The 27,672-nt window shown below is 44.9% G+C and overlaps 2 protein-coding genes across 3 annotated transcripts in view; both read right to left on the reverse strand.

The window, feature by feature from the left end:
* CPAMD8 (C3 and PZP like alpha-2-macroglobulin domain containing 8) overlaps positions 1-12,822 on the reverse strand; it is a 62,599-nt gene extending 49,777 nt beyond the window's left edge. The window contains 14 exon segments of the mRNA XM_009096968.4: positions 2,038-2,166; positions 2,532-2,702; positions 2,826-3,053; positions 4,117-4,225; positions 4,505-4,589; positions 5,953-6,066; positions 6,213-6,231; positions 6,233-6,268; positions 7,311-7,328; positions 7,907-7,959; positions 8,060-8,225; positions 9,146-9,168; positions 10,274-10,425; positions 12,719-12,822. Of these exon segments, the coding sequence (XP_009095216.4) occupies positions 2,038-2,166; positions 2,532-2,702; positions 2,826-3,053; positions 4,117-4,225; positions 4,505-4,589; positions 5,953-6,066; positions 6,213-6,231; positions 6,233-6,268; positions 7,311-7,328; positions 7,907-7,959; positions 8,060-8,225; positions 9,146-9,168; positions 10,274-10,425; positions 12,719-12,810 (1,395 nt within the window). The 5' untranslated portion in view covers positions 12,811-12,822.
* A 3,700-nt stretch (positions 12,823-16,522) lies between these two features.
* Positions 16,523-27,342, reverse strand: HAUS8 (HAUS augmin like complex subunit 8). 2 transcript variants are annotated; one of them, XM_018921798.3, is made up of 11 exons: positions 27,184-27,342; positions 26,930-27,033; positions 26,598-26,694; positions 25,670-25,783; positions 25,096-25,181; positions 24,408-24,479; positions 23,755-23,913; positions 22,807-22,948; positions 21,657-21,798; positions 20,782-20,926; positions 16,523-17,406 (listed from the first exon to the last, which is right to left on the reverse strand). In XM_018921798.3, exons 1-10 carry the CDS (start codon positions 27,242-27,244, stop codon positions 20,806-20,808), a joined length of 1,098 nt encoding a protein of 365 aa, XP_018777343.1. In that variant the 5' UTR covers positions 27,245-27,342; the 3' UTR covers positions 16,523-17,406; positions 20,782-20,805. The 2 variants fall into 2 exon arrangements, with proteins under 2 accessions (XP_018777343.1, XP_050842186.1); XM_050986229.1 differs by having other exon boundaries at positions 16,523-17,423.
* Positions 27,343-27,672: the final 330 nt, after the last annotated feature.

A 27,672-nucleotide genomic window follows, 5' to 3' on the forward strand; every position in this document is an offset into this window, starting at 1 on the left:
TAATAATAATGATAATAATAATGATAATGATAATAATAATAATGATAATAATAATAATGATAATAATAATAATGATAATAATAATAATGATAATAATAATGTATTATTACATTAGCACTGCTCTCAGGGACTTTTTCCACACTAAAAAGGGGCCTGTGTTCAGCTCTCCACTCCCTGCAAATCTACAGGAGGCTGAGCTGGGGGTTGCATGCATTAATGGAACAATAAAGGAATCTCTGGAATTCTGGAAGTTAAGCCTTTTGGCACAGAGCAGCTGTCAGAATTGGTTGGATTTTCGACACCCCTTCAGCAGCCCAGCCCAAAAAAGGAAAGATTTGGGTTGGGGTGGGAAGAGATGTGTGTTTGATGGTCTCTGCAGTTTAGTTGTGATCACATCCATGGGCAGATAGCAATTCAAACATCACCATGGAATGACTGGGAGGAGATCTGAGGGAAAATGCTGTCAAATTACACAAATCTTGATAGCAATTTGTAAGCTGGGCACTCAGGGAGGTGCCAAACCCACAAATAAATGAGAAGAAATCTGCTTTTTTATTTTAATCTGGCTAACTCTGATGCCTCAGAGCAGCACACCTGGGCACTGACTCTGCAGCCAGAGGGGCTCCAAAACAAAACCCCCCAAATTCCCAACAGACCCCAGGGATTAATCACCCTGAGGAGCAGCAGACTTCCCTAGGAACACAAACTCCTTCCTCCTGGGATCTGAGGAGTGGCTGACACTTGGGGTTTCACAGTAGGATTTCCTCAGCACCTTCCCCTCCTCACCCTCCTGCCATCTGAAGCTGAGCAATTCCCAAATAAAACCATCCAAGGTCAGAAAATCCCCAAAGAAATGTTCTGGAAAACCTCTCTTTTTTCAGCTGCAAGTGCTCTCCCTGCAGAATGCACCCATGGCACCCAGCAAAGGGGCAGAACTGGAACACAAGGAGCTGCTGATGCTGAAACTCAGTGAGAATGCCACAGACTCCAAGAGGTGCCTCGTGACATCAAATATTTGAAGTATTAAGAATTCCCCAGTGCAAATGATGAAACAATTCATTAAAAAAATGAATGTAGCTAATTGGAACACCCAGTAAGAGTTGGCAATGCATGGGAACAGTTCCCACATCAGCTGGTCAGCCAGCTCCAAGCTTTCCCACAGCAGAATTAGTTCTAATCAGGTTATAATAAGAACAATGTGTTCAGATTAGCAGTGTATAATCCCCTTTCCATACCTCAGGAAACTTGTAAAAGATTAATTAGCCATTAAACTTCCATGAAATGCAATGATAAAAAAATGCTCTTATTTGGATACAAAGAATCTGAAACCAACCTCTCAGACCTGCTGATAACAAATCTCAGTGTGTTTATGGCCAAAAAACACTTTTTTTTTTTTTTCCACAGATCTTCAGAACACTTTCTTGGGTAAGAAAAAATCCTGAACAACTCTCAGAGAACATTAGCAACAGGAACAGTGGTTAAATCAGATCTTTTCTCTAGGAGAGGTATCACAACAACTTTTATAGGGCAGGACTACATTTTTAGAGAGGCTCCTACAAAACCTACCAAAGAAAACAAGGGAATCATGCTCAGAGTTCAATAACTGGAAGACTGAACAGATCCAGCTGAGATTTAAACTGGAAGTTCCAGTGAGACTGCACAGCCATAATTTTGGTCTTTAGTAATTCAGCCACTCCCACTAACATCACTTGCAATCATTTTCAGCAAGCAATCCATGCCTGAGCATTACTGCAGGCACAGAACTCGCACTCAAATGTGAAATACTGCAGTTTTCCATGCCTACACCCACCCCCTCTGAACAGCAAGGGCTGGATTTGAGGTGCTGCACAGAGTTTAGCACCTTGTGGAGCCCACATTCAACAATTATTGGGTGGCTCCAGTGCAGCTCCTTCCTCTTCTGTAGTGGAAATAGTTCAAGATCCCAGAATCAGGAATGTCATTTAATTAAAGTGCTTTAAGCCAAGCAATGCAGTGGATTTTATTTCATTTCCATGGTGGAAGGTGAAGCCAACCTACCTGGAAAGGTTTATCTGGTGCCTGGAGCTGGATGTGACACTTGCTGGGTGAGTACCAGCTGCTGATGGACAAGTAGTTGGGCAGATACTGATCCCCAGAGGGCTTCCCATCAATTGCTGTCACTTTGGTCTTCAAAAAAACAACAAAAAAGTTACATCAGTGTTAGGAATAGAAAGCTCATTTTGTTCTTTCTTAACCTCTCCTCTCCTCTCCCGTTTGATACCTTTCACCTTTCATCTCTTGACATCTTTACTCCCCAAATATTGGGCCCCTACTCCCATGTTAAGGTGCCTTTGGAGGAGCAGCTTTTCCTGGTGGTTATCAAGACCAGTTCTCTTGGCAGCAGGAAACAAAGCAGTGCTTGCAGTGCTGAAATCCAGAAGCTGAAGCTAAAAGGCACCAATTTCCTGTTTGTGGCACTGCTTTACAAAGTGCAGGGTTGACAAGATTAGTTACATTAAAGCCTGCTAATCCTCTAAGGAGCTTTCACCCACCTCCAGCCAGACATACTGGGCAGCTGTGGGGATGGAGGGGATTTCAAACTCCACCAGGCCATTCCTGGAGACCAGTTCACTTGTATAAACATTGTCCTTTGGTGTGAGCTCAGCTTTAATTCGGATGGTGACTCTGTCAGCTGGGCTTCCATCAGGGTAAGTGACCTCTACCTGCACAGAACAATCACCTTCAAATTATCAGCAATTCCAGGTGGGGAGAACCACTGGGATCAACTTCAATCAGCCACATCAGTGCCCACCACCATTAAAAATGGGATTATTCTGAAATCTCACCTTGCCTTTGTAAGGCAGCCCAGGTTTGAACTGTTTCCTGGTGTCCTTGGAGTATTTGATATCAATCAGCTGCTTCTGGACAGGTGTGGAGTCATCAAAGGTCACCTGCTTGCTGCCATCAGAGCTGATCACCGTGGCCCAGATGTTGACTGTGCCTCGGAAGTGCTCGGGGACATCTGCTGGCATCATGTCCCTGACACACACCTCGAACTGGGCAGAGCCATCGATCTGGGGGGGCACAAGGGAGGGGCTTGGCACACACACAGGGCACTGGAAACCAGCTCAAGCACTTGGAGGGGTGCAGCAGGGACTGGGCAGGATGGAAAGGGGAAAAAAAAAGGAATGGGAAAAGGTGTGGGAATGTTCCTGACTCGGGGTCACCAAATGTGACAGTGTTTGCAGGGGTCCCAGGGCAACGGAAGGGTTCAGAATCTTGACTCCATGTTTCAGAAGGCTGATTTATTATTTTATGATATATATTGTATTAAAAGAAAATGATGTATTAAAATGACACTAAAGAATAGAAGAAAGGATTTCATCAGAAGGCTTGAAAGGAATAGAAAGGAATGGAATGATAATAAAATCTTGTGACTGACCAGAGAGTCCAGGACAGCTGGACTTTGATTGGCCATTAATTAAAAACAACCACATGAGACCAATCCCAGATGCACCTGTTGCATTCCACAGCAGCAATAATCATTATTTACATTTCATTTCTGAGGCCTCTCAGCTTCTCAGGAGAAAAGATCCTGGCAAAAGGATTTTTCATTAAATATATCCGTGGGGAAAAGGAAAGGGGGGGAAAAAGGAAAAAGGGGGGGAAAAAGGAAAGAGGAGTTTCATTTTCCTCCTTTAGCTGTGGTCTGGACTAACTCTGTCACCTCAGGCTCCTGCTCTCCTCAGCCCCATATGCTCTTAAAACAGGTTAAAACTATGCCAACAAATTCTCATCCCAGCAAATCTCTGAGCTGGAAGGGACCCACAAAGATCATCAGTCACAGCCACTCCAACACCCCCACCCTGAGCAGCCCTGAGAGCTCCTGCAGCTCTGGCAGCCTTGGGACCATTCCCTGGGGAGCCTGGGCAGTGCCCAGCACCCTCGGGGGAAAAGAGTTTCCTCCTAATATCTAAAATCATAAACATACCATGTAAAAATAAGCAATGGCCTCAGTTATCATATTTACTCCTTCATTTTCTGATCTCCCATCAGCAACAAAACAGAGCTGTGGGATAAATGTTAAAGAAGACAGACCAGGCATTTTATCACAGGTGAGTCCATGGTCTCCCTCACCTGGGTGGTCTTGAGCACAGGGTGTCCCACTTCATGTCTGTAGTACCCAACACCATTTATAGTCATATTGACAATTAACTTCCCTGTCACTGGTTTGCCAAATGTGTATCTGAAATGCAAAGGAGATGATTAACAACTTCCAGCTGCTTTCTGTTCTTCTGGCTGTATAAAGACAATTACCATGTCACCTGCACATCCAGGTGCATCCTCTGCATTACCACAGGAAATTTTCCAGATTGTTATTTTTACCCCTTTTTTGAAGGCTCTTACATCAGAAAGCTGCTGCTGCTGATAAATCACCTGAAAAGTCTGCAGCAGGTGGGATCCAAGCTCCAGTGACTGCACTACAACCCACAGCAGTGAAACTTGCTTTGGGACCTGTTCCTACCTGGCATGGACAGTTCCTTTCTCACACAGGGCAAGGTCACGGATGTAGCGAGGGGGATCGATCAGCAGCTCAAACTTGGGCAACACTGCAATGACAAGAAATAAAGCAGAATCTTCCCAAGCAGATCTCAGCTTATAGCAAAAGTCCCTGACAGGAGACTCTGACAGGAGCTGGTTCTGATTTATCAGGGTAATACCCAGTAGAGGATCAGTTAATTAGGTTGGAAATGGGGTTGTGTGTTCTGTTCCCATCTGTCAGAGCTGGGCAGTTCTCCTCTGTTCACTGGGCAGTTTTCTTTATCTCTCCCACAGCCAATCCTCCCTCCAGGAGATCTCTGCTGTCCATGGCCACTGAGTGTCCCTGCAGGGCTGATCAAATTCCACCATCCCATGGGAGATGCTCTGCCCAGGGGAGGAGCCAAGCATTCCTACCTGGATCCAATCTGCCCTGGGAACAGCCCAGCAGCCTTTGCCCACTGCATTCCCAGAGGAGCAGCTTTCTGCTGCCCTGCATTCCCAGAGGGAGAGCAGGCCCATCTCCAGCAGCCCTGGAGCTGCAGAGGAAAACTCCCCCCTTGTGCAGGATCCCTGCTCCAGCAGAACCACAGCTGGCACTGCAGGAGGGCTGAGACCCCCTGGGATGGGGCTGTGCCACCACCCTGAGCCCCCCTGGGATGGGGCTGTGCCACCACCCTGAGCCCCCCTGGCATGGGACTGTGCCACCACCCTGAGCCCCCCTGGGATGGGACTGTGCCACCACCCTGAGCCCCCTGGGATGGGACTGTGCCACCACCCTGAGCCCCCCTGGGATGGGACTGTGCCACCACCCTGAGCCCCCCTGGGATGGGACTGTGCCACCACCCTGAGCCCCCCTGGGATGGGACTGTGCCACCACCCTGAGCCACCCTGGGATGGGACTGTGCCACCACCCTGAGCCACCCTGGGATGGGACTGTGCCACCACCCTGAGCCACCCTGGCATGGGACTGTGCCACCACCCTGAGCCCCCCTGGGATGGGACTGTGCCACCACCCTGACACACAGGGGGCAGGGCCTGCTGTGACTCTTCAGTGTTTGTTTTCTTTTTTTGTACTATTCCATTTGTATTTTTAGTTTTCCTAGTAAAGAACTGTTATTCTATTCCCACATCTTTGCCTGAAAGACTTTTAATTTCAAAATTATAATAATTTGGAGGGAGGGGTTTTACATTTTCCATTTCAGAGGAGGCTCCTGCCTTCCTTAGCAGACACCTGGACAATCAACAACAGCAACAAACCAGAACCACCTTGGCAAGGTGACCTCAGCAAATCTCCCAGTTAGCAGTGCCTGCATCCCTGGAATGCATGGCTCTGAGGAATTCTTCCTCATGGCATTTTAAATGCAGTGTTTCAGGTGTTTCATCTCTCAGTGTTCAGTTCTTCCAAGTGCACCTGGGTTAGGGTCAACTCACCATATTTCTGCACCTCAAAGGATTTGTTGTAGGTGTGTCCCTGCATCTCAGCAAAGATGAGCCACTCCCCAAAGACTGGCTGATCAGACAGGGGAAAAGTCATGTTGACAATGCCTGGGAAAGAAACCAACATTCTCTGCACTCTGTCACTCTCCAGCCCTTGCCCAGCCCCACTGAACACCACTCAGTGGAAGCAGAAGCAAAGGCAAATCACAGTACACAGAGGGGGAAACAAAATAAATAAATATTCTGGAACTTACCACAACAAAATGGCTTCAAGGTTATTCCATTCTATCATCCGAGACCCCCGGGGATCCTGCAGGGAGGTTCAGGGGGGAGAAAATGAGCATCACTCCTGCATTTAACTCACTTTGCAGCAAAGAACTTCCTTTTGTAATACACACACCTCAGTGACAGCTCAAATGTAACCAAAGCCTGTCAAAAATGTCCCAAAAATGCCTTACACCAGGGGTGTTTGCTCTCTGGAGTTCTTTAGGAGCTCTGCTCCTGTAAGCCTTGCTCACAAGGAAATGCCAAGCAGATCCTCCCCCTGCCTTAAGACACCAGTCCTGGGTGGGATGAACTGACCCCATTCCTAAAGGGAGCTGTGCAACCAGAAAGACAAATTTGGGATGAAAAGACTCAGATGAAAGGAATCCTGCTGGTTTTGTCAGCATTAAATCTTCAACAAGAGTGAATCCTTCTGCTTTTTCTTTCTGACAGGTAAACACATTAAAAAAAAAACAACAAAAAAACCCAAAAAAACCAAACCAAACCAAAAAAAATTACAAAAAACACAAAAAAACCAAAAAACCAACCAAGAAAACAAAACAAAACAAACCCCAACAAAACAACAAACCAAAAAAAACTCAAAACAACACCCAAAAACACCCCCAAAAAAACCCCTAAACACAGAGGGAACCTCTCATTCACCTCAAAAGGAAGGGGACAGGAGAACCCTTTCGTTTCCATGAATTTCTGCTCTCCAGTGCCCCTGTTTGGGAGCAGGGATGAGGGTGGCCCTGCTCTGCCAGCCCAGCACAGAAGGACTGGAGTGCAAAGAAGGGAGAGGGAGTGGGGCTGTCACAGTTATAAATGCCACTGAATCAATCAGTTCTTCTCAGGCTGAAAAATAGGAATTCACTTTTGAAACTAAAATAGAAAACAAGGATATTTGCTGGTGATGGCAAAAAACCAGAGGCAGAGAGACCAGATGGAGACACAGGGATTGAGAATTGCATTGGTTAGGGCTGGGAATGGCCATGATGGACAGGAAAAGCAGAAATTTGTTCCTTTAAATGCTACACAAACCTTGTACCTCTACAGGACAGGTGCTAGAAGGGCACACAGATACTCACCACCACATAAGCCTCAATCTGAAAGAAAAAAGCAAAGTAAAAGGCTTCATGAAACAACTTTCTGCTTTTTGTGATGAAGTGTTGAGTCAACATAAGCAAAGTGTGAGACCCAAAGTGACAGAGCTTGACCATCTTTGCTAAGAGTAGCCTGAGAAACACACATTTAATTCAGAGATCTGCATGGAAAAGTGACAATTTACATATCTGTGCACTACCTAAATAAGGTGCAAGTCTCTGCAAAATTCTTGTCTCTGCTCTGGCAGAGCTGCCTCCTATTTGCCAGCACTCCAAATGTTTGTATTCACCTCCAGTAGGAATATGGCCAAGTGAAAAAAGCTAAATTACAAATAAAACAAGCTGTCACAAGCTCTGCACCAACAGCTTAAAAATCCAATTCTGTTTCTGCCTAAGTGTCTTGGGGAGCACCCCCAAGGCTGAGCTGCCAGCACAGGGCAGCCTGTGCCTGCTGAATTGTTTTGCTCTAAAAAGAACCTGGCTTCTTTTGGGACTTAAATAATTCTGAAATATTTGAATAAAATGCAGGCTAGCAAGTATTCCATCATATTGCACAGCTGAAAGAAAAGAGATTTCTTTACCCTGTCGTTGACTGGCCTCAGGTCAGAAGTCACCATGAAGAGATTTATCAACACTAAAAAAGGAAAAGAGGGAAATCATCAGTCACCAGAGCTGAGACTGAACAGCAGAACTCACCCTACAACTCCCCTTGAAATGGTCCAGGATGAGTTTACCTTTCTGCTTGGGTTTGTAGACAGGTTTGTCAGTCTGGATGAAGACGGAGGAGCCCTTGCTGTCGATGGTGACTGTGGTGTAGTTGTGGAAGATGTACCCTTCCTCTGCCAGGTGCCTGTTGCCCCAAACCTTCAGGTGTGCTTGTCCACGAAGCCCTGAAGGCACCTAAAAACCACACCAGGAGGTGAGGAACACACAGAAAAACCTCTGAGCTTCTGGGGAATGTCATTGACATGGAAGAGAGCAAGGAGAGGCACCCGCTGTGTTTTGGTGTAAATCTGTGCTATAGTGAAAGGAAAATCAAGGACAGAATAGGTTTTCTACAATAGATGCACTTCAAAGGAGGTGAATTCATGCTGAAACAAAGCAGGAAATTCTCTTCTGCCCTTTATCACTCCAGCAGGGTGATGGCTGATCCATGATTGCAGCTCCCAGTACAGAAGTGTGTTATGTGGGGAAACCCCAACCCAACAGAGGGAAAAACCCCAATGAGCCACACAAAAAAGTCCCCAGAACAAAAAGTGCCTGCATGAACATGTTCAACCAGCTGCTCAGAGAAATAAGTACTTTAAAATTACTTCAGATTAAAAGTGACAAAGTAAAACATCTGATACCATTCCAGATGCACATAATTATTTTGTTCCACCACCTCCCTTTGACATCCCAAAGATGACAAGCCCAAATTAAGTCCTAAGTTAAGAAACTTTACCAAAACCCAACACTTTGAAGGGCTTGTTCTCCTAGTCCAGCTCCATTTTGCCAACATTTGAAGTCATAACCCCCACAGAGAATTCTGTACTGCCATTCTCATAAAATAACCCCAACACAGAAATTGATGTGGAGCCACGAGGCACTGATTGTCCCTGGTGGTGTAAAGGTGAGCTGTGATGGGTTGAGCTTTGCTGTTTTTACTCTCCACCTTTCCTCTGGTAGAGGCTGTGTCCTCCTCAGTGTGTGGAGGAGAATGTGACATTTATTTGTGCCAGAATGTGACATTTATTTGTGCCAGAGAGCAATGCTTGGTGTGGCTGAGGGAAAGTCCCTTATTTGTTCACCAAAAACATCTTAAAATTATTGATACTCACCTTCAGCTTAATTGTTCCTTTATCTAAAATATGAGAGAGAGAGAGAGCAAGAGTTATTCTCAAGGTCAGCACTAAGATTTTAGATCTTTGCAGTTGAGTGAAGGAAGATCCCACACCACACCTGCAGTATCCCTTAGCTGTGATTTTACCTGAAATAATTTTCCTGCACTGTCTGCAGGGTAAGTCAGACCCAGAAGAGCTCTCCAAAATAAACCTGGTTCACATTTATTTACAACTTTAGCCCAGCTTCAATTGCAAAGTGCTCTGTTGAATTGTTTTGCCCTGAAAAGGACCTGGACTCTTTCAGGACTTAAACAATTCTCAAACAAACACTCATGGGATCTGTTTGGGTTGCTGGACACAGCCATACCCAGGAGTTCTCTGGAGCATTTGCTGTCCACATGTGTCAGCACCACTCCCTTTGAATTGCTTTGCAATTGTCAGCCACTTTCAAGGGAGGACACAACCAGAGACAATCTGTTCCAAGAAATGGAATGGCTTTCATAAAACTTCCAGTTTTAACATACAGAAGGGTTAAAACATGAGGGTTAAAGAGCCTGATTGCTTTGACCACACTGCAGCTTCCAGCACTGCTGACAGTGGTACCACAGGGCTGCTGGACTTCACTTTCACTGCTGTAAATCCACCCAGTGTTAGGTTGGATATTATCAGATTACATTGCTTTTGCTCACAGGACAGAGGTTTTAAAGATTTTAAAGATTTATCCAACTACACAAACATTACCACCTCTCCCAGCAACACCCAGTGCTGAAGATGGGGAGATTGTGTCCCCAGAACTCATTTTGGAGAGAAGCAATTGATGATGATGTAGATTTTTTATTTTTCTTAAAAATAAACTTATAAATATTCACTGAGAAATATTCAGGCATCAAAAGGAAATACAATCACTATAAAACTCTAGAATATCAGTTATACTGGGTCTCTGGATATCTTGGTGTTCCAAAGTTATCAAAGTACTTGAGATCAAAACCCCATTAACACAATCAGCAGAGAAAGTGCAGCAGCAGATCAATCAGTTTGATCCCACTGTCACCTAAAGCAATTCTTTAGGAGCTAGCAAGGTGCTCCCAGAGCAGCTCAGCTCATCAGTCAGGGCTCAGAGCTCACCCAGGACTGTCCCATGGCTCCGTGACACCGGCTCTCCTTTGACCACCAGCTGGATCTGCACCGTGGTCTCCTTGGCAGAGTTGAAGATGGTCACACTTATGGCTTCCTCCACCCCAGAGCGGAAAACAGAAGGTGCTGCAATCAAATAACCCCTGAGGAGCACAATTGGAAGTGGTCAGTCAAGACACAGCCACAAGGAATGTCCCCATTTGTGAGACACTTGTGTAGCAAAAGGAAAAGAACAAATACTCTGTGATGTGTTTGCCCCTGTAGGGTCACTTTTGTTGTCACCAGCAGTCTAAGCCTGTATCTAATGTATAAATATAATCTAATGTATAATTACCTAAGCCTGTATCTAATTGTATAAATTAACAGAGCCTAAGTGGTTAGAAATGGCTTGCAAATCCTTAGGATTTAAATAAAACCAGTAATATATCAATGTTTATCGCATCTATAATAATAAATTCATATTCAAGTGAGTAAATTAATAAAAAACCCATTCATTTATCTACTACATGTAACAAACTAAATGTCCAACCAGCTAATCATAAAAGAGTTGAAGTTCATGGAGGAGTAAGGAGGCACCTGAACCTCTCACAGAGCTTCATAGCCAATGCTTTCTTTGAAACAATTTAGACACTTTTCACTCAATCACATGGCTCCATTCTCATAGTTCAGCTTCTTATAGAAGTGAAGGGACTCAGAGGTGATTTTTGGAGCTTTCTAAATGTCAGGCTCAAGGCATGTAACACACCTGACCTTGCAGTTTCTACAGAAGCAGCCCCGAAACTGCAGCTACAAAACCGAGCTCGAATTCCCAGCTCCACTACCACATTCTTGTTCAAACAATGAGACCCTGCAAGTTTACAAAGGGCATTATTTTAGGAGGCACACAGAGAGCTTTAAAGCCACCCAAAACGACCTCCCATAGATGCTGCAATGTGAGAGTTTCTGAATGGAATCTGCACCACTCCTCTCTGAATGGCACCGTGCCATGAACTTGTCAGCTAAAAGCATTGCAGGCTCTGAGCTCTTTGATGCACTGGGCTGGAAGCAACACATTTATATTCTCTTCATGACACACCTTTCTGGGGTTTTTTCCCTACCCAAAAGGATTTTTTTTTTTTTAACAAGAGGCAATTCCTCAGATGCCTTTTCAAGCCAAATTTCTCAGCCCGTGCCTTTCTACAGTCCCATGAGTCAGGTTGCTTTAGCTCATGATTAATTATCACTTTGGGATGAGGATGATGGTGTTTTACAGCCCCCAAGTAATCTTTTATCAAATTCCAAGCCCATGTTCCTCTCTCAGCAGGCCTCATTGCCATGGAGATCCCATTACCCCCAAAGGAAGTTCAGAGCTCTGTGGCATTTGGGTTAAATTGCACAGGGTACTTGCAGATTCAAAACCTTATGGCTGCCAGGTTTGAAAATTCATCAGAATGGCAATAAATAACAATAAAAGTTACTACAAGTTACTACTGAGCCTGAAATCCTGGGTAAGAGATAGCTGATCTAGCTGCAGAGGAGAGAGAGTACCAGCTGCATTCAGGATGAAATGATCAGATTTAAACTGTCATGAGCCCAGCACTGCAGTGCCATATGCGAAGCACATGTACTCACATTGTTCCGAACTGCTGAAACTCTTTCTGAAGTATCAGCCCCTTGATACAACCATTTAAATCACTTAATAAAATGCATTTGAAAATTAAATATTGGATTTGGCAACCAAAGAGTTAACTTGACAGGGACTGGACAGATCCTTTAAGCACTTTTAACTAACAGCTCTGTCAGGTTACACCGAAACTCGGCAGGACGTGAAATATTTTCTAGTAAGCAAGTGAGAATAAGTTCTCCAGGGCTCTCAGTTAATGCAGCTATTCACGATGCTGTCGGGCTATAATAAGCCAGGGATCAAGAACAAAGCAAAGCTTAATCAAAATCAACCTAAACATGCTGGAAAAGAGCTGCGGATTCACTTCCTAATAGTCAGAGAACTTTCCCCGCACCTTCTCCCCGGCTGATCTTTCCCACAAAAAAAGATATAAAAATCTTCACACGCTGCTCAGGAGCGCCCAGCGCTACCTTCAACCACCCCCAGCACCGCAGCAGGCGGATTCCTTAAATAACTGCAGGCAGATAAAAGCTCCGCTCCCCGGAGCGGCTGCAGGCAGGTATCGCACGGGAGCTCTCTCCTCCTCCCGTCCGCTCTCCCCGCGCTCCGGCACCGCCGGGGACAGGCGGGGACCGCCGGGGACAGGCAGGGACCGCCGGGGACAGGCAGGGACCGCCGGGGACAGGCAGGGACCGCCGGGGACAGGCGGGCACAGCCGCGCTCCATCCGCGACCCCTCCGGCCGCTCCGCGGGCTTTGTTCCGCGGCCGGGCAGAGCCGCTTCTCCCCCCGCCGCCCAGCCCAGGGATGCTGCCGCGGGTCCCCGGTACTTACTGGCGCTGGCGGGGCTGGGCAGCGCTCAGGCTGCAGAGGGCGAGCAGCGGCAGCAGCAGCGCCCGGGCTCGGCGGGGCTCGCAGCCGGACATGGTGCCGGGGAGCCGGGGCCACGGCGCCGTGCGCGGGCAGCAGGAGCCTTTTGTTCCCGGCGAGCGCAGCCCGAGGCTCCGCCGCCCCGCGCCCGGGCTCGGCTCCCCGGTGCCTCTGGCCGCCGCCCCCGCCGCGTCCCCGCCCCCGGGCCGCCCCCTCCTGGCCCCGGTGCCCGCTCGGCTCCGGCCCCGGCTCTTTGTCTGCGGCTCCCCGCCCGCTCCTGACAGCGCCACCGGGGAGGGGGCGAGGGGAGGGGGCCGCGCCCCGCCCGCCGCCCCGCCCGGCCCCAGGTGCGCTGAGCCCGGCCCGGCCGCTCCGCACCTCCGCCCGCCCCGGCAGCGCCGCCCGCCCGGCTCTGCCGAGCCCCAACAGCCCCGGGAGCGCTGCTCGGGCTCCTCGCCTTCCTCCTGAGCCCCGCAGATGGGAGCTGCGAAAGCCGAGGTCCCGGGGAGCAGGACCGGGGCACGGCAGCCCCGGCACGGTCCAGTCCCGGTAACTGAGCTCTGTGCGCTCAGGACTCCGCGGAGCGCTGCCCTGCAGCTGCTTTCCGATCCAAATTCCAGTGCCGGCACTGATGCTCCTCCATCCTCCTCGCTCCTTAGGCCCTAATCTGTCCCTCTCCATCCCTCTGTCCCGCGGTTCCAGGGGCTTGGGACAGGCGAGGGAGCCCTCAGCTGAGGAAGAGCTGAGGGCTCCCTCGCCAGCCTGAGGAAGAGCTGCAGCCCAAGAGCGGAGCTCACACAAACCGGGAAAAGCAAACCCAAGGTGACAGAACAAATGCCATCTCCCTCTACACAGAGATATCAAGGAATGATTCCTCTGATCCCCGCTGGAGAAATCCCAGGCACAGCAGGGCTGTAGAGGGGAATTCATGCCCCAGCAATAAATGAAAACCCTCAATGTAGGTAGTTTGAATCCTATTTTCCCCCGATACACCTGGCTTACACACACAAATAGTGTTTAGATTTTTATCTTGTGTGAAACTGATGCTCATTTTGATGTCTTCTCTTAAAAGTAAAGTCACTAACTCAATAGCTGTTTGATAAATTCAGATTATCTCGAATAATGGCCACTGTGAGATGTGGCTACATTTTTCTACTTAAATCTATCCTAAACCAGCACTGTCTCATTTTTGTGGAGAGGCAGAAGAAACCTAGAAAAAGAACAAACCCTTTTTGACAAATCAGACAAGATGAGACTCTAGAAGGAGAGGGTTCACTTCCCAATGAAATGATGAGCTAGGAACTAAGAGAAGGAACTTATTAGAAAGTACATTAAAGTGGAATGGTTTAGGTTTTGTTTGTTTGAGGATTTTTTTTTGGAGACAAACTGAAACAAGCAAAGAAAAAATCTGGTAACTCCAAATTCTTTTCCAGTTTCTTCCTATTCTCAGCAACAAACACAGAACCCTGCCTGCCTCAGTGTTTCCCTGCCTGCAGAGCAGCCTTACTGATCCAGCCTCTCCTCAGGGTGACACTTCAGGGGATGTTGGGATCCTTTGTTTAAAGATTAAATGAGGCACAATGAAAATGAAGCACCTTTGCTGTTCCCATGGCGTGGCAGAGATCAGGTATGTTTGGGCTGAAACAGCATCATGCTTTCAAAAATATTAATTCATTAATTACCTCTGCACTCAATCCATATCTTTCTAGAGCAAGCCATAAATGGCTCATTACAGACTTGTACATGAGATCTATGGGGAATGTACCAAAAAAACCACAAAATGCCACTAAACATCCATCCTGCCAACCACAGGAAAGAGTTCTGAAAAAGCTTTGGGTAAAGACTTTGAACAAGCAACAGGATTCAGCAAAGGGCTGATGAAGGCAGCAAAGTGCAGTTCTAAAATGGAGCTCCATCACCTTCAGAGTAACACACAAATGTGTATTTCTACAACTCATAAAGCACAGGGAGAAATCACCCTGGTGTGGAATACAGCCCTTTTGTACTTCTACATCTCAAAAAGCACAGGGAGAAATCACCCTGGTGTGGAATACAGCCCTTTTGTACTTCTACATCTCATAAAGCACAGGGAGAAATCACCCTGATGTGGAATACAGCCCTTTTGTACTTCTACATCTCAAAAAGCACAGGGAGAAATCACCCTGATGTGGAATACAGCCCTTTTGTACTTCTACATCTCATAAAGCACAGGGAGAAATCACCCTGATGTGGAATACAGCCCTTTTGTACTTCTACATCTCAAAAAGCACAGGGAGAAATCACCCTGGTGTGGAATACAGCCCTTTTGAATAGCTCATTCTTTTAAAGGAGTGATTTCTCCTAAATTGAAGATTTTCCATTTGATATTTACTGACTACAAGAAATCTCAGGCAATTACAGCCTCTGAAGACTGCAAACCATCTTCTAATTATGAAGGTATGTGCAATCCTGTAAATAAGGCTGGAATCAACTTGGTCTGAAAAAAAAAAAAAAAGGAGGCTTTAGATATAATTTCAAACTATTTACTTACTGAAATGGAATTTTCTGTGCTTGCCAAAATGAATCCCATTCAGTGTGATGCAACAGGTGTTGGAATTCCAGCAGCCGCCTGCAAGCCACATCTGGTAATGGTTAGGAGTTAAAAGGAAGTTCTGTAAGAGCTGCTCATGTATAAAAACGATTCATCAGTCACATCTATGGGCCATATTCACCCACCCGCTCGCTCTGTGCATAGCTCAGATTTTTATTTCGTTTACAGAAAACGTAATTCTGCTCCTCATAAAGTCTCAGGAATCTCAGGCACTTGGGAGCATGTGGGGGATTGGTGTTGGCCATGCTGGTGGCAGAAAGGTGAGGGAGGGACAGGGGTTTAGGAACAAGGTGTGAATACATCTGTATTGGTTCTGACTGGATCTAATTCACACCCTGATCACTGCTCATCCCTACCCTTCAGGAGAAGGAATCCTCCCCCATGTCCCAAATACCTCATAAAAAAACCTGTGAAACGTGAAAATTATCAGACAGGGATTTGTCAAGCAAAAAATAATAATTACCAAGTACTGCCACTCACAGCTGGGAATCCTTCTGCTTTTCCCCCCACCTCAATTGCAGATTGAACTCAGACAACTCACAGGAAACAGTGGTAGGACCAAGCCATCAATAATTAGCCCTTGCTCACTGCCTCAGCATGAGTGGTGTCACTCACTTGTCACTCAGATGATCACATCCAAAGGTATAAAAGGCAATTCTCACTTGCTTAAAGATTTTAATGCATGTAAATTGTGCATAAAAGATACTGTACTAAACCCAAGGCTATTAATCATTGAGTTTTGTGTTAAGTCCTGCACACACTAGATTTCAGTAGAAGGTGGGTGAAAAGTAAAAAAGTCATCAATTTCCAGAATAATTTCTCTGCCTTTCCCAGTGGAAAAACATTAATCTCAATCATTACACAGCACCAGACAAGAACAAGGCCTTAGTTAATTTTTACAGCATTATATTCATGGTAAAAAAGCCACACCTATTCTTTAACTCTGAGTTTTGTTCTCCCTTCGTGTTTCTGTGACAGACAAACAGAGATAGCAAAAGCAGAAGCTGATAACTGCAAAGTGTCCCAGGCTTTGCCACACTCCTGCACCTCCCAGCACTGAGGAAAATGGTTTAACAGAGACTACATCAGTCCAGACTGATCCTGCCCCCCAGGAACACAAACATCTCCAGAAGAAATTATAAGGAAAGGATAATTAAAGAGCACTTTTCAACCAAGACTGTAATCTAAGTAGGATATAATAGGATAATGATATTGAGAACATAATTATTAAATAGTTCTGTCAAAAATGGTTATTATTCATCTATAGAGCAGGAGAGTCTGATCTTTCACAGTAATATAACATTTTAATTCCTGACAAAGTATTATTTAGTATTTATTCCTGACTGAAATAGTACTAGGAAAGCATTCAAATGGAGGATTTTGAATGATTTAGAAGGAAGGGCACTGTGCTTATCAGAAGGGGCTGTCATTCAGATGTTTAGTCAGAAATAATTTTCCAATTCTCTTCTCAGCTCCGACATGACTGGTGAAATAAAATTTGTGTGTAGTCTGACTGTACAGTAGAGCCACCTCCCATATGCAAGAGATATTAAACAAAGGGATTCAGTTTTATATCCTACAGGCCATCTCCAAACATAGATTGTCTTTATAGATTAAAATATTAGTTATATCTGAAGGGGCAACCATAACACAGAAAATTTAAGCTCTTGAATTAGCAGGAAACTGAGTTTTAGCATATACATTATCACAGAAATATTTTAAAAAGAAACTGATCAGAGGCATTTGAGCCCACTCTGCAAACCTCGTGCTTGCTGTGCAGACCACACACAAATGCAGCGGAAGAAACAACCTAAAATAATTTCTGTGAGTTGAACAGGAATGCTCACATAATCACTGGAAATGCTCTTAATTGGTGTGGCTCAGTGGTGCATTTCAGAGCTGTTAGATCTTCTGCCCCTCTGGAACTCTTTTCATGTCCTGGCAATCCCAGCCCAGCCAGCAGTTTGTTTATCATATTCAGGATGAATTTCCGGATCTCCAACAAAGTGGTATTTACTCCGAGGCAGGGAAGACTGCAGTAATCCAATAAGTTCTCATTAGCCTAAAATGCAAAAACATCTGCTGGGGTCATGAGCTGCTTTGCTGTTGATGAGCACAGGCTCAGCCCCGTTTGCAGCTCATGTGAACAAAGAGTTGAGGATTTGGGGTGTGGGGAGGGGACAAAGGAACCTCGGGGATTTTCAGAGCTGCAGCTCCACCCCAAAGCACCCCAGGCAGGGGGGACCCTGCCTCACCTTGATCCCGGAGCCCCCATTGCAGGGAGCACAGGAATTACAGCAAAAAATGCCTTGACTCAGCCCTCCTGAGTGGTGGTCAGGGTCTGGCACAGAGGAGAATGTGGCCACAGCTCCCTCAGACACAGCAGCACCCAGGCAGGGCAAGCTGCAGGGCAAACCCAGCCTAAAAGCTTTGCCAATCTCTTCTTAAACAGCCAAGAGTTTTGCAAGGGACAAATACTTCCATTTCTGGGCTTCCCCTTCCTCCCAGGCTCTCACCCACCTGGCTCAATTCACAACTGCTTTCTGTTTTGGGAGGAAGGGAAAAAAAAAAAATCCCTCCCCCCCAAAAAGCACCTTAAACACAGGAATGTTAACAACTGGTCAAGAAGATCTTCTGGCCTAAAAGATGAATAAATAGGTAATGAGTCCTGCAGAAGTTCAAACAAAACAAAACTAAATCTACATTGATAGAAGTTACAGTAGGGAGAACATCATTAATTCTACAGGGGAAAAAAAGACACATAACCTGAATAAAAAGAGCCCTTAATTTGTTTAGGATTCCAACCGATTTAGAGCATGTGACATTGTCAGAAAATAAGTGGAAAACACAAAATAAGTGGTGTCACATCTGTTTAGCTCCTGCTCCAGTGATTTTGCAGTTCTTTGTTGTTGTTTTTACAGTGCTAAATGACAGCAGCCAATTCTGTGGAATATTCTACAATATTTCAAGGTGGAGGAGCTTAAAACCCTTCTGCAAAGAGCCAAACCAGGACCACTTAGAAAGAACATTCATGAAAACCAAGAAGAAAAAGTCTCAGTTCAAAGCAGTTTAAAACCTTTTCCTGGAGAGGCCGAGCTGCTTTAGCTAACACTTGTTGTACCATTTGTACAAAGAATTACACAAGTGCTCCGTTTAAAGAATGGCCAGAATGCTGAAATTAATGCCTCTGATTCTTCTGAAACAATGAGAGCACATCCCCGGGCACAGAATTGTTGTGGAGCAGCAGTTTGGCTTCAGCCCCAGGACTCCCCTTTGCCTGGTGGGAGGATGAGGAGTGCAGCGAGTGCCGCCTGCAGCAGCGGGGCTGAACTGCTGCCCCCGCAAGATTTACAGCCTTTAATTGAGCTCCCAGCAAGCACCGCCCCGGGGGGAGAACAGCAACATTCCACTGCTCTGCAGAGGGAAAATTGGCATTGCTGGCTGCTGCTCAAAGAACGTTCGGCTGGAGGTAGATGTCGCCTTGGTTTTTTAACATTTTCTAAGCCTTCTGATGTTTACATTCTTGAAATAACTTCTTGTTTTGCATTTTTTATGGAAGAAGAGAAATTTGATGGACTGTTGGTTTGTCCAGTGTCATTGGAGAGGTGGCACTGTCACCCTCCCATCCACTGTCACTTTTAGAAATCTATAAATGTTAGAGTCAGAAAATAAACTTCCCTTTTTTACCTTGAGAACAGCTGTGTGTGTGTGTGTGTGTGTGTGTGGTGTTATTTCATGCCCTATAGTAACAGGTATACACATCCAACAGTATCTCAGGGGTAGAAAGTCACTTGACTGCAAAGCATGGGTTTAAATTAAAGAAAAATACTTTTTCAGACCATCAGTGAGGAGTACCATTAAGGGGTCCTATGAAATACATTCTGAAATGCCTGTGCAGACATTTTTATCAAGACACTACAATACTGATTTCAATTTCATCCCTCCTCTCTCATATTTAAGATGACCCTTCCCAACTTTCAGTCTCAGCATTGACACACTGATCATAAAGAGGTTGAAGGTGTGAGGACACACAGCTCAGCAATAATCCAAACCAGTTTCATCATCTTGGAGCCTTTCTCCCCACATCTCCATCCACCAAAACCGACCAGCCCAAACATTTACAGCCAAGCTGACTTTGCTGGGCAAAGTTCCCCATCCAGTGGCCAAATTCATGGATGCAGCTCATGCTCCTGCCCCAGAGCCTGATGCAGCTGCACCATCCTCATTGCTGATGTGCTGGACTGCAGCCACACAGGTGAACTGCCAGGTGTAGATGGTGAGGAAAAAGAAATAACAGATGGATATCCTGAAATAACACTGGTTCACTGCTAAAAAAATGACCCAGATTGTATGCAAGGAGGGTCTGAACAATTTGTTTTATGGGTGTGGCACATTGACTGATCCAGTTACTTAATTTACTCCTGATTTTTAATAAAAGGAGAAAATCTAGTTAGATCTTTAGTAGTGCCAGGAAGAAAGCCTGAACAGCACCTGAAGGAGTGCAAGGATAATACTCCAGGTATTTTAGGAGTAGGCCAAAAAGCCTTATAGACACAGCTGAAGCTAGAAATGTGAAAAATCATCTCATTCTGAGATTCCACAGGTTAAAAAATACAGGTTACAGCACATCTTCCAGAGAAAAATGTAGAGAAAAGGAAAGGATGTTGAAGAAACATGCCAGATGTGGCTTGGATGCTCCAAGCACAGCACATGCACTAAGTGATCAGGTTTGTGGTTCCTTTCCCCATTCCCAATCCTTTGGCCCCAGCCCTTGGGGTGCTCATGGCTGAGCACTGGGACACTGGACTGTGCAGTATGAGCCCTAAGGAAGGCCAGATGGAAACAAAAGCTGCTGTAAGAGATCAGTGAACATACTCAAACTTGAAGGCTTCTGACAGAGCAGTGGAGAATAGTCTTTATCATTAAAAACAATAAAATCCTTACAGAGGAGTCAGGTTTATACAAAAGCATTTGTAATTTCAATAATTTATTTACAAGGCAATTAGGCAATGAAGAAGTGAGAAGTTACCAAAACTTCTCATTTGTTTAAAGTGACCAGGCTCCTTCCAAGCAAGTGCTTTATACCCACCTAGCACATCCAGAAATATGGGACAAATCAGAGTTCCTGCAGAAGTTGTTCAGTGAGCAACCAATGCTCAAGCTGTAATTACCACACAGGTCAGATTTGCCAGGAATAGCACTTTTAATCATTTACCTTTCAGTTCTGTCAGGGCAGAAAGGGATGGAAAACCTGTCACAGAAATCCCCATTAAAAGCAAGCAGTGATGTCTCCCTGTGGGACAGCCTGCAGAACAACTCTCCAATTCCTGTATCAGTAGCAGCCCTGCTGCTGGCTTCACTGAAAAACTGGGCAACTTCTATGTCCACATCAGAAGTAAAAGGATAAGAAGTCTGCTGGCTTTGAGTTAGTACCTACCCAGTAGTAAAACAATACAGAAAGTCAGTTGAAATACCAGCGTTTCACAACGTCTACTCCATGTTTCTCTTCACACAAGTATTGGTTATGCAGAGAAACTTCTTTACTGGCTTCAAAGGACAGGTTCTGCACATCTGTGAAGCTCCTGGAACACATGAAGCTGAATCAGTGACTCTGAAGGACAATAACTCTGCTTTAGCCCAAAGACTGCATGCCTGGACATCTGCATCTTTCTCCTACTATGGCCCCACCAGAAAAAAACAAATGTGAATGTAAAATGTGAATTTTCTTCTCCAAAGTAAGAACTAGGAGGAGAGATGGGGCAGTTTGCAGGAGGGGGAGATGAGTGGCTTAATGGTCTATTCATCTTCAAAGATTTAAACTCCAATCTCTTCTGGGGCAATGAAGGAAGGACATTAGTCATACTTTATCCCTTCCTCACCCTCCCAGGGATGCTTTGTATTTGTTGTCATAGCAGTAGGAGAAAACCCTTCCCTGTGCTCCTTGTGCCTCCTCAAGGATGACACTTTTGCTGGGTTGTTATTTAAGACAGTTTGCAGCTCACTTTTCTGTCTCCTGGGTTTCTGCACTCCCACATACCTAAATTTTCCAAGTCTGTTCTGGCTCAGTGAAATTCTCAGCTGAAGTGTCAGAGAATGGCTCACCTGGAGTACAAACCCAACCCCAAACACCCTACTGTGACTGCAGGCAGGCAGGGACAGACATACAGATGAGTGCTACAGAGAATTACACAGTGCTACCAAACCCTCAGTTACCCCTCCTCCAGCCTGAGTTCTGGAGATACACTGGCAAGGGCTATAGATTTTCCTCAGAATATTTAGCCAACAAGTCTTTCCACCCAATTGTTGAGATACCTTTGAAGCCCTTTACTCAGCTGCTGAGACACTTCTTGAAGCTCCTTCAGTGCACCAAGTGCTTTTGCACCATCCTCTGAGTGGTTTGGCATAACTTCTGTCAGAAGCTCCTGTGTGATCATTAATTGCTTTTCCAGTTCATCTGGAAGATGAGAAGTTAAAGGTATTACCAAAAATGAACCAGTTAATACAGGATATTAACAGCTGGAATAACCTAGAGACAGCTGAACTAGATTATAAAAAAAATATTGTTCAGCTTTCACAAAAACACCATGAAATTGTGAAAGCCAAATTATTTTTCACTGTTGTGACTAGCATCAGGAACAGGCCATTAAAATTGCTCATCAAGTTCTCTTTTAGAGTATGTCAAAGATTTTTAAGAGAAATGTAAGAGGAAAAACAAGTTTTACACACCCGAAGTTCCCTGGCCAGTTTCATGTATTGCTGTTGGCATGTACCCCCTCCATGAAATTTATTCAGCCATTTCCTTCAACATTCACAAAGAAAAAAATGCACCTATTCCTTTCTAGTCTCACAAGAATTCTAAGTTCTTCAATAAATGTTTTGCATGTCTTAAAGTGCAAGATTACTGTAAATGATTTAAGAATCTTGTTTTTTGCAGAGCAGCAGTTCAAAAATGTAACTTTTTGTCCAGACTTCAATAGAAAATGCATGTACTGATTGATCAAATATTCTGATTCAAAACAGCACACAATAATATTTAAGCTCCAGTTCTGCAAGAAACACAAGCAAGTCTGCCCAGGTGACTCTGTCCCTCAAACACAGAAACAAGAAAGATCAGAGCATTCTTACAACTTGTTTATACAGGAGGAAAAAGAAAGGGGGAGGAATGCCATGAATACAGTTAAAATACATAGAAACCTGTTGAAGAGGATGTATGTGAAGACTGAGCTAACCTAAAGTTCATTTCTTCTCTGCTGCAAGATAAAAAACTGTGTAGTTAAGTGGTTAAACAGAGGTAAGAACTACACATAGCATAACATGGGATTATTGCTGCAGCCCAGTGTCCTCACAGGCTCTCAGAGCACACAGTTCCTCCAGTGGCAGATGCAGCAGGAACAAAGTGAGAAGTTTTTTAGCATAAACCCACCGTAACTGAAAGCAAATTTGAGAAATGAAATTTTCATACCAAGGTAGGTTTGCTTATCTCCTTCTATGTGAATGTTCTTTATGGGCAATTCGTGTCTCGCAGCATCCAGGGAAGCTGCAAAGCTTTTGTATTGCTCTTTAAACTGTTCACACACAGCAACGAGGGGAGACAGCACTTCTATCTGCAAGAGACACACTGAACAACACTTCTCCAAAAGCACATCTTCTGTAAATACACACCTGGTTCACTTCAAAAAAATACTTTATGATCAAACCAAATACCACTCTGAAATGCTTATTGACAGAGGAATTCAAGAAGTCTGTGGTACAATAATCCCATTAAACTGTTGATTATGTTTTCCTCTCTGACCTCAGTACCAGTTCCCTTGTTTCTGTAGCTCAGAGATTGGCAACACAGCCAAAGGTTTTATATCAGATCCTCTGTAATTAACAAGCATGCTCTCCAAAAGCCTTGTTCAATTTTTGCAATGTGTATTTGTTAAAAAGCAAAGAGACTCAGTTTTGAAAATTCATTATTCAAACATTAATTATTCATTAGAAACCTGTCTTCTTACCATGAGGCCAGAACTACTTGTGGCTAACACATATAAACAAGGCAGATAAAGATGTCCACTTCTCTCTAAGGGGCAGCATCTCAGCTCTGACCACAGCTGGAGCTGCCCAAGTGTGGGATGTTCTGTGGTTTGGTACTTTCACCTCCTGAGCATCACCCAGACCCTGCCCTGGCAGCCACTGCAATCTCTGCCCTTGCCCAAGAGCTCCAGCTTCTCCTTCCTGCCTGTCCACCAGGGTACTCAACAGCGACAAAGATGCTGCAGACCTCAACAGGAAGGAGATATTTATATCCTTTGAGATGTATAAAATTGCACCCCTGCAGGCCACAGAAACAGGGAAATGTCCCCTGGATAAAGGACTACTTCATAAACGAGTCTGTGTAACTATCAGAGAAGCATTAATTAAAACTTACCTGTTTGTCTAATGTTTCATTGAGCTTCTGCTCTCTCTCCTCAAGCAGAATTTCACGTTTCAGCTCCCAGAGCTTCTCCTGTTGTTTCCGATTTTCTTCACACAACATTAGCAAGTTCTTTTCTGCTTTTTCCTCCATCTTGGCAACCTTTTTTTCTGTCTATTACATCCCAAAAATATTGACAATTAAAACAATGCTACATCTGAGCAATCAACATATTCTGAATAAAGAAATGCAGGCCTCCGACCAGACCAAAGAGTTTTAATTAATGAAGGGGAGACCTCACACAGTAAGCACAGAAAATCAGAGTTAAAAACCCTCTCAAGACTCTGGGCCCACCCCTGTTTCTTTTTGTAAAACACACACAGAGCACTGAGGGAACAAAGTCACTGCCACAACCTTTAACTCCACACAGACTCACATTTTTCCCAAAACTTTTGCCTCCCCCTAATTCCTAAAATCCAGCACTTGCTTAAGAAACTGGCACTGAATCCACTCTAAGAGTTGTCACAGCAAGTCTTATGGTTTTACAAATGATGAACATATACAGTCACAAAAATCCAACTTTTACAGGTCAGGAAGCATTTAAGAAATTAAACAATTCCTCAATATCAAGTTCTAGCTGAAACACCAAATATTTGACCAACTCTCACCCTTATTCTTAGGAAAGTTAAAAGCAGTGTCTCAGATTCCAGCTCTTCCATCAGATCAAAAGAATCAGTTTCCTTCAGAAGAGAAAAGAATATTCTCCATCAAGTTTGGTATTTAAACAACTGTTTTATCAGCAAATTAATTACCAAATTAATTGCTAATAGTCCAATTCATGCCTGGAATCACCACTGCTAACAGACAGCTCAATGACAGAGGTTTGTTTTTTAAACACCCATGTTAATTAAATATATCTCTTTGTTCCACCACCTTCTATAATATTTTCAGCACATTTTCATAATTCTGGTAGAGAATTTGAAGTTCCAGTGCTACATTGAATGAGATCCACAAATAAGGCTCTTTTTTATGAGATTGAATCAGTGTTTGTTCTCAGAACAAAAATGTTAGGAAATACTTAAAGATAATGTGATATAATTAAACAGCATGGGCAGGAATACAAGAATCCACCTGAGGAGATGCAATAGTTGGAACAGATTCTTTATCACAAGTAATGGAAGGAAAGCTCTGGTCAGTGTCCAGGTATCTGATCAACACACCAAACACTGCCAGCACTGACTTCTGCAAGGAGGCTTTAGGTCCTCCCAGGACCTCAGCTGTAATTCAGATTAAAGATAAGCAGAAAATCTTCATTTCAAAATAAATATCATTACCAACGTAAGCAGTGAGACTCACCTCATCAGTCTCTTCACTTTTCTTTGTCTCTGAATACTCATCTGAAGCAGATTCTGAGTAAAAACTCTTCTTGGGGTCACTTTTATCTGAATCACAAGAACAAAGTTAGTGTGCTGCTCTTCTGTGAGGTCTGTAGGGTGGGTCAATAGACCACCAGGCTCTTTAAAGGCAGAGATAATTTCAAAGTTATTGTGTGCACCAGTAAAAAAGATCTGTGCTCTGTTTCTGGCTCTGATATACTCATGAGCAGATATGGATCATTCAGCTTTAAGTGACAACCAAATGTGATCCACTTTTAAGAAGGGCTGACACCCACCTGTTTTAGGAACAAAGACTCAAGAGTACTTTAATTTTTTACTTTATCCGTTACTTTTTGACTTTAAATAAAAACAGAGTACCCAAAAGATACCACAAATCAAGAGGTTAATTTAAAGTCCAAAGGTCTTAGTATCTCTGGTTAAAATCCTTTTGTGAATATACAAGAATACAACAATTTCTTAGCCCCAAGTTTCAGCACATGCATTAAAAATAAAAAAAACCAAACCCCAGAAATGGCACATGAATGGAAATTTACCATTAATATCAGAAATATCAAGGTCTGGTAGCTTCATTTTCTCTTCATCTAATAAAGTGGACTGCAAGTCACCCTTCTCAAAAGCAGCCTGATTCAATGAGCTGAGGTCCACACCTACAGAAAGAAGCTGTTATCAGACTAGAAGAATTAGAACTAGAAGCATGAGGTTCAGCACAAGTTGACATTTCCTGTAGAGACCCAGGGAAGCTGATTTGGTCACATCCCTCCCCTCACACTCCACTATGACCTGAGAAATGCTCCTTAGGCCTTGGCTTTGATGAACTGCACCTGGACAAGGCCCCTCTTGAGCTCATCAGAAACTCTCTCTTCCCAGCAAAGTCTAAGAGGACCTGGTTTCTAATGAACAGCCTTAAAAACTTATTTTTCTTGAACCTCCTAAGAAAGTTATGAACTGGAATTGTGGCCAGAATGGAAAATAATTATGGCTAAAGCTCACTCTCAAATGATCCCATAAAGTGAGACCCTTTAAGGTCCCAATTCACTGAAAACAAGGGAATAATTTGTCTCAATAACTGGATATCTGTGGAGACAACTAAGGACTGTCGGTAACACCAGACAGGAACCATTGGTAATAACAAAAGAAATAAAATGGATGGTTTTGTAGACAGATTTTCAGTCACATTTGGTTTAACAGAAAGATCAAACAAAAAAAAGCAGAGTAATGATGAGGGCAGAGGAAAAGAACTGTTCAAAGCCTTGTGCAGAAGGCAGGAAAGACCCAATCACTCAATTCCAGAGCCGGGACCTGATTTGTTTTAGTCTCACATCAAGCTTCTTAATTTCCTATGCATACACATAATAACTGCCAGTAATGCAAACAACACAAATTATCAATACCTTAGAGTTGTTAAGAGTCTCATAGGCTAGAAATACAAAAGAATAACTTTTAAATACTTGTAAAACCTACTAGCAGAAGCTTCATGATTCTGAGAGACAACCAATCCTGCTTTAGTTCTAGAAGACAGCAGAGAACTATTTGATGAAGAGGAACTTGAGGAAGCATCCTGAAAATAAAGAAAACAGCTAAGACAGAACATAATCAGCAATATCTTATCTTCAACTTAAATGTTGACAATAAACAACAACTAAACCCCAGAGCCTCCTGCTGCTTTGCAAGTCACCGGAGTACAGCCCCAAACTCGCACCTAGCAGCACTCCACAACTCCCTCATAACCCCAGCAGAGGCGTGTTTGTTTGCTTTTTCTCCTCACTGCCACACGTCCAAGCAGCCCCACACACCTTTTCTGCCTTTCGCTGAGCGACGCCTGAGCTTGGCTGCCTCGACACCTTCTTGTTTTGTTTCTTATCGAACTGCATGTAGCGAGACGGGACGATTCTTCCTCCTGAAAGAGAGCAAAGAGAGCTCAGCCGGGCCCACCGCGGGCGGGCCCACCGCGGGTAGTCCCGCCTCAGGTCGGATCCCCCATGGGCCGGGCCGGGCCGGGCCGGGCTCCCGCCTCAGCCAACACGGGTCCGCCCTCACCCCACGCTACCTTTCCGCTTAGCTTTAGGCGTTTTTTCGGCCGCCGCCGTGCCGCTGCCTTCCGAGGACATCGTGCCGAGGCAGCGGCGGGCGGGCGAGGGGCCGGGCGGAGATCGCTCGCCCTCAGCCCCGAGCCGCCGCAGCCGCCATCGCGTTTGAATCACGGCGCATGCGCGCGGAGGCGGGAGCGGTGAGGGGCGGCAGCGCGCCCCCTGGCGGCGCGGAGGAATGAAAAGGGCCCGGGTCCAGGGCTCAGCCCTGGGGGCTGCGCTGCTTTTAAATAAAGCGATAAAGGAAGGTCTGGCTACTCCTGCAGCATGGCTGGCCCTAAAAGCGCTCCTTGCCTCAGGCTTTTAGCTGGTGGAGTCTGTTCTGGGCTCCTCAGCACAAGAAAGATAAGGGACTACTGGAGAAAATCCAGCGGAGGCCCCAGAGATGATGAGTCTAAAGCATCTCTGTGATGAGGAGAGACTGTGGGAGGTGGGCCTGGTTAGCCCAG

Source organism: Serinus canaria, chromosome 28 (genome assembly GCF_022539315.1).
Source record: "Serinus canaria isolate serCan28SL12 chromosome 28, serCan2020, whole genome shotgun sequence".
Taxonomy (NCBI): domain Eukaryota; kingdom Metazoa; phylum Chordata; class Aves; order Passeriformes; family Fringillidae; genus Serinus; species Serinus canaria.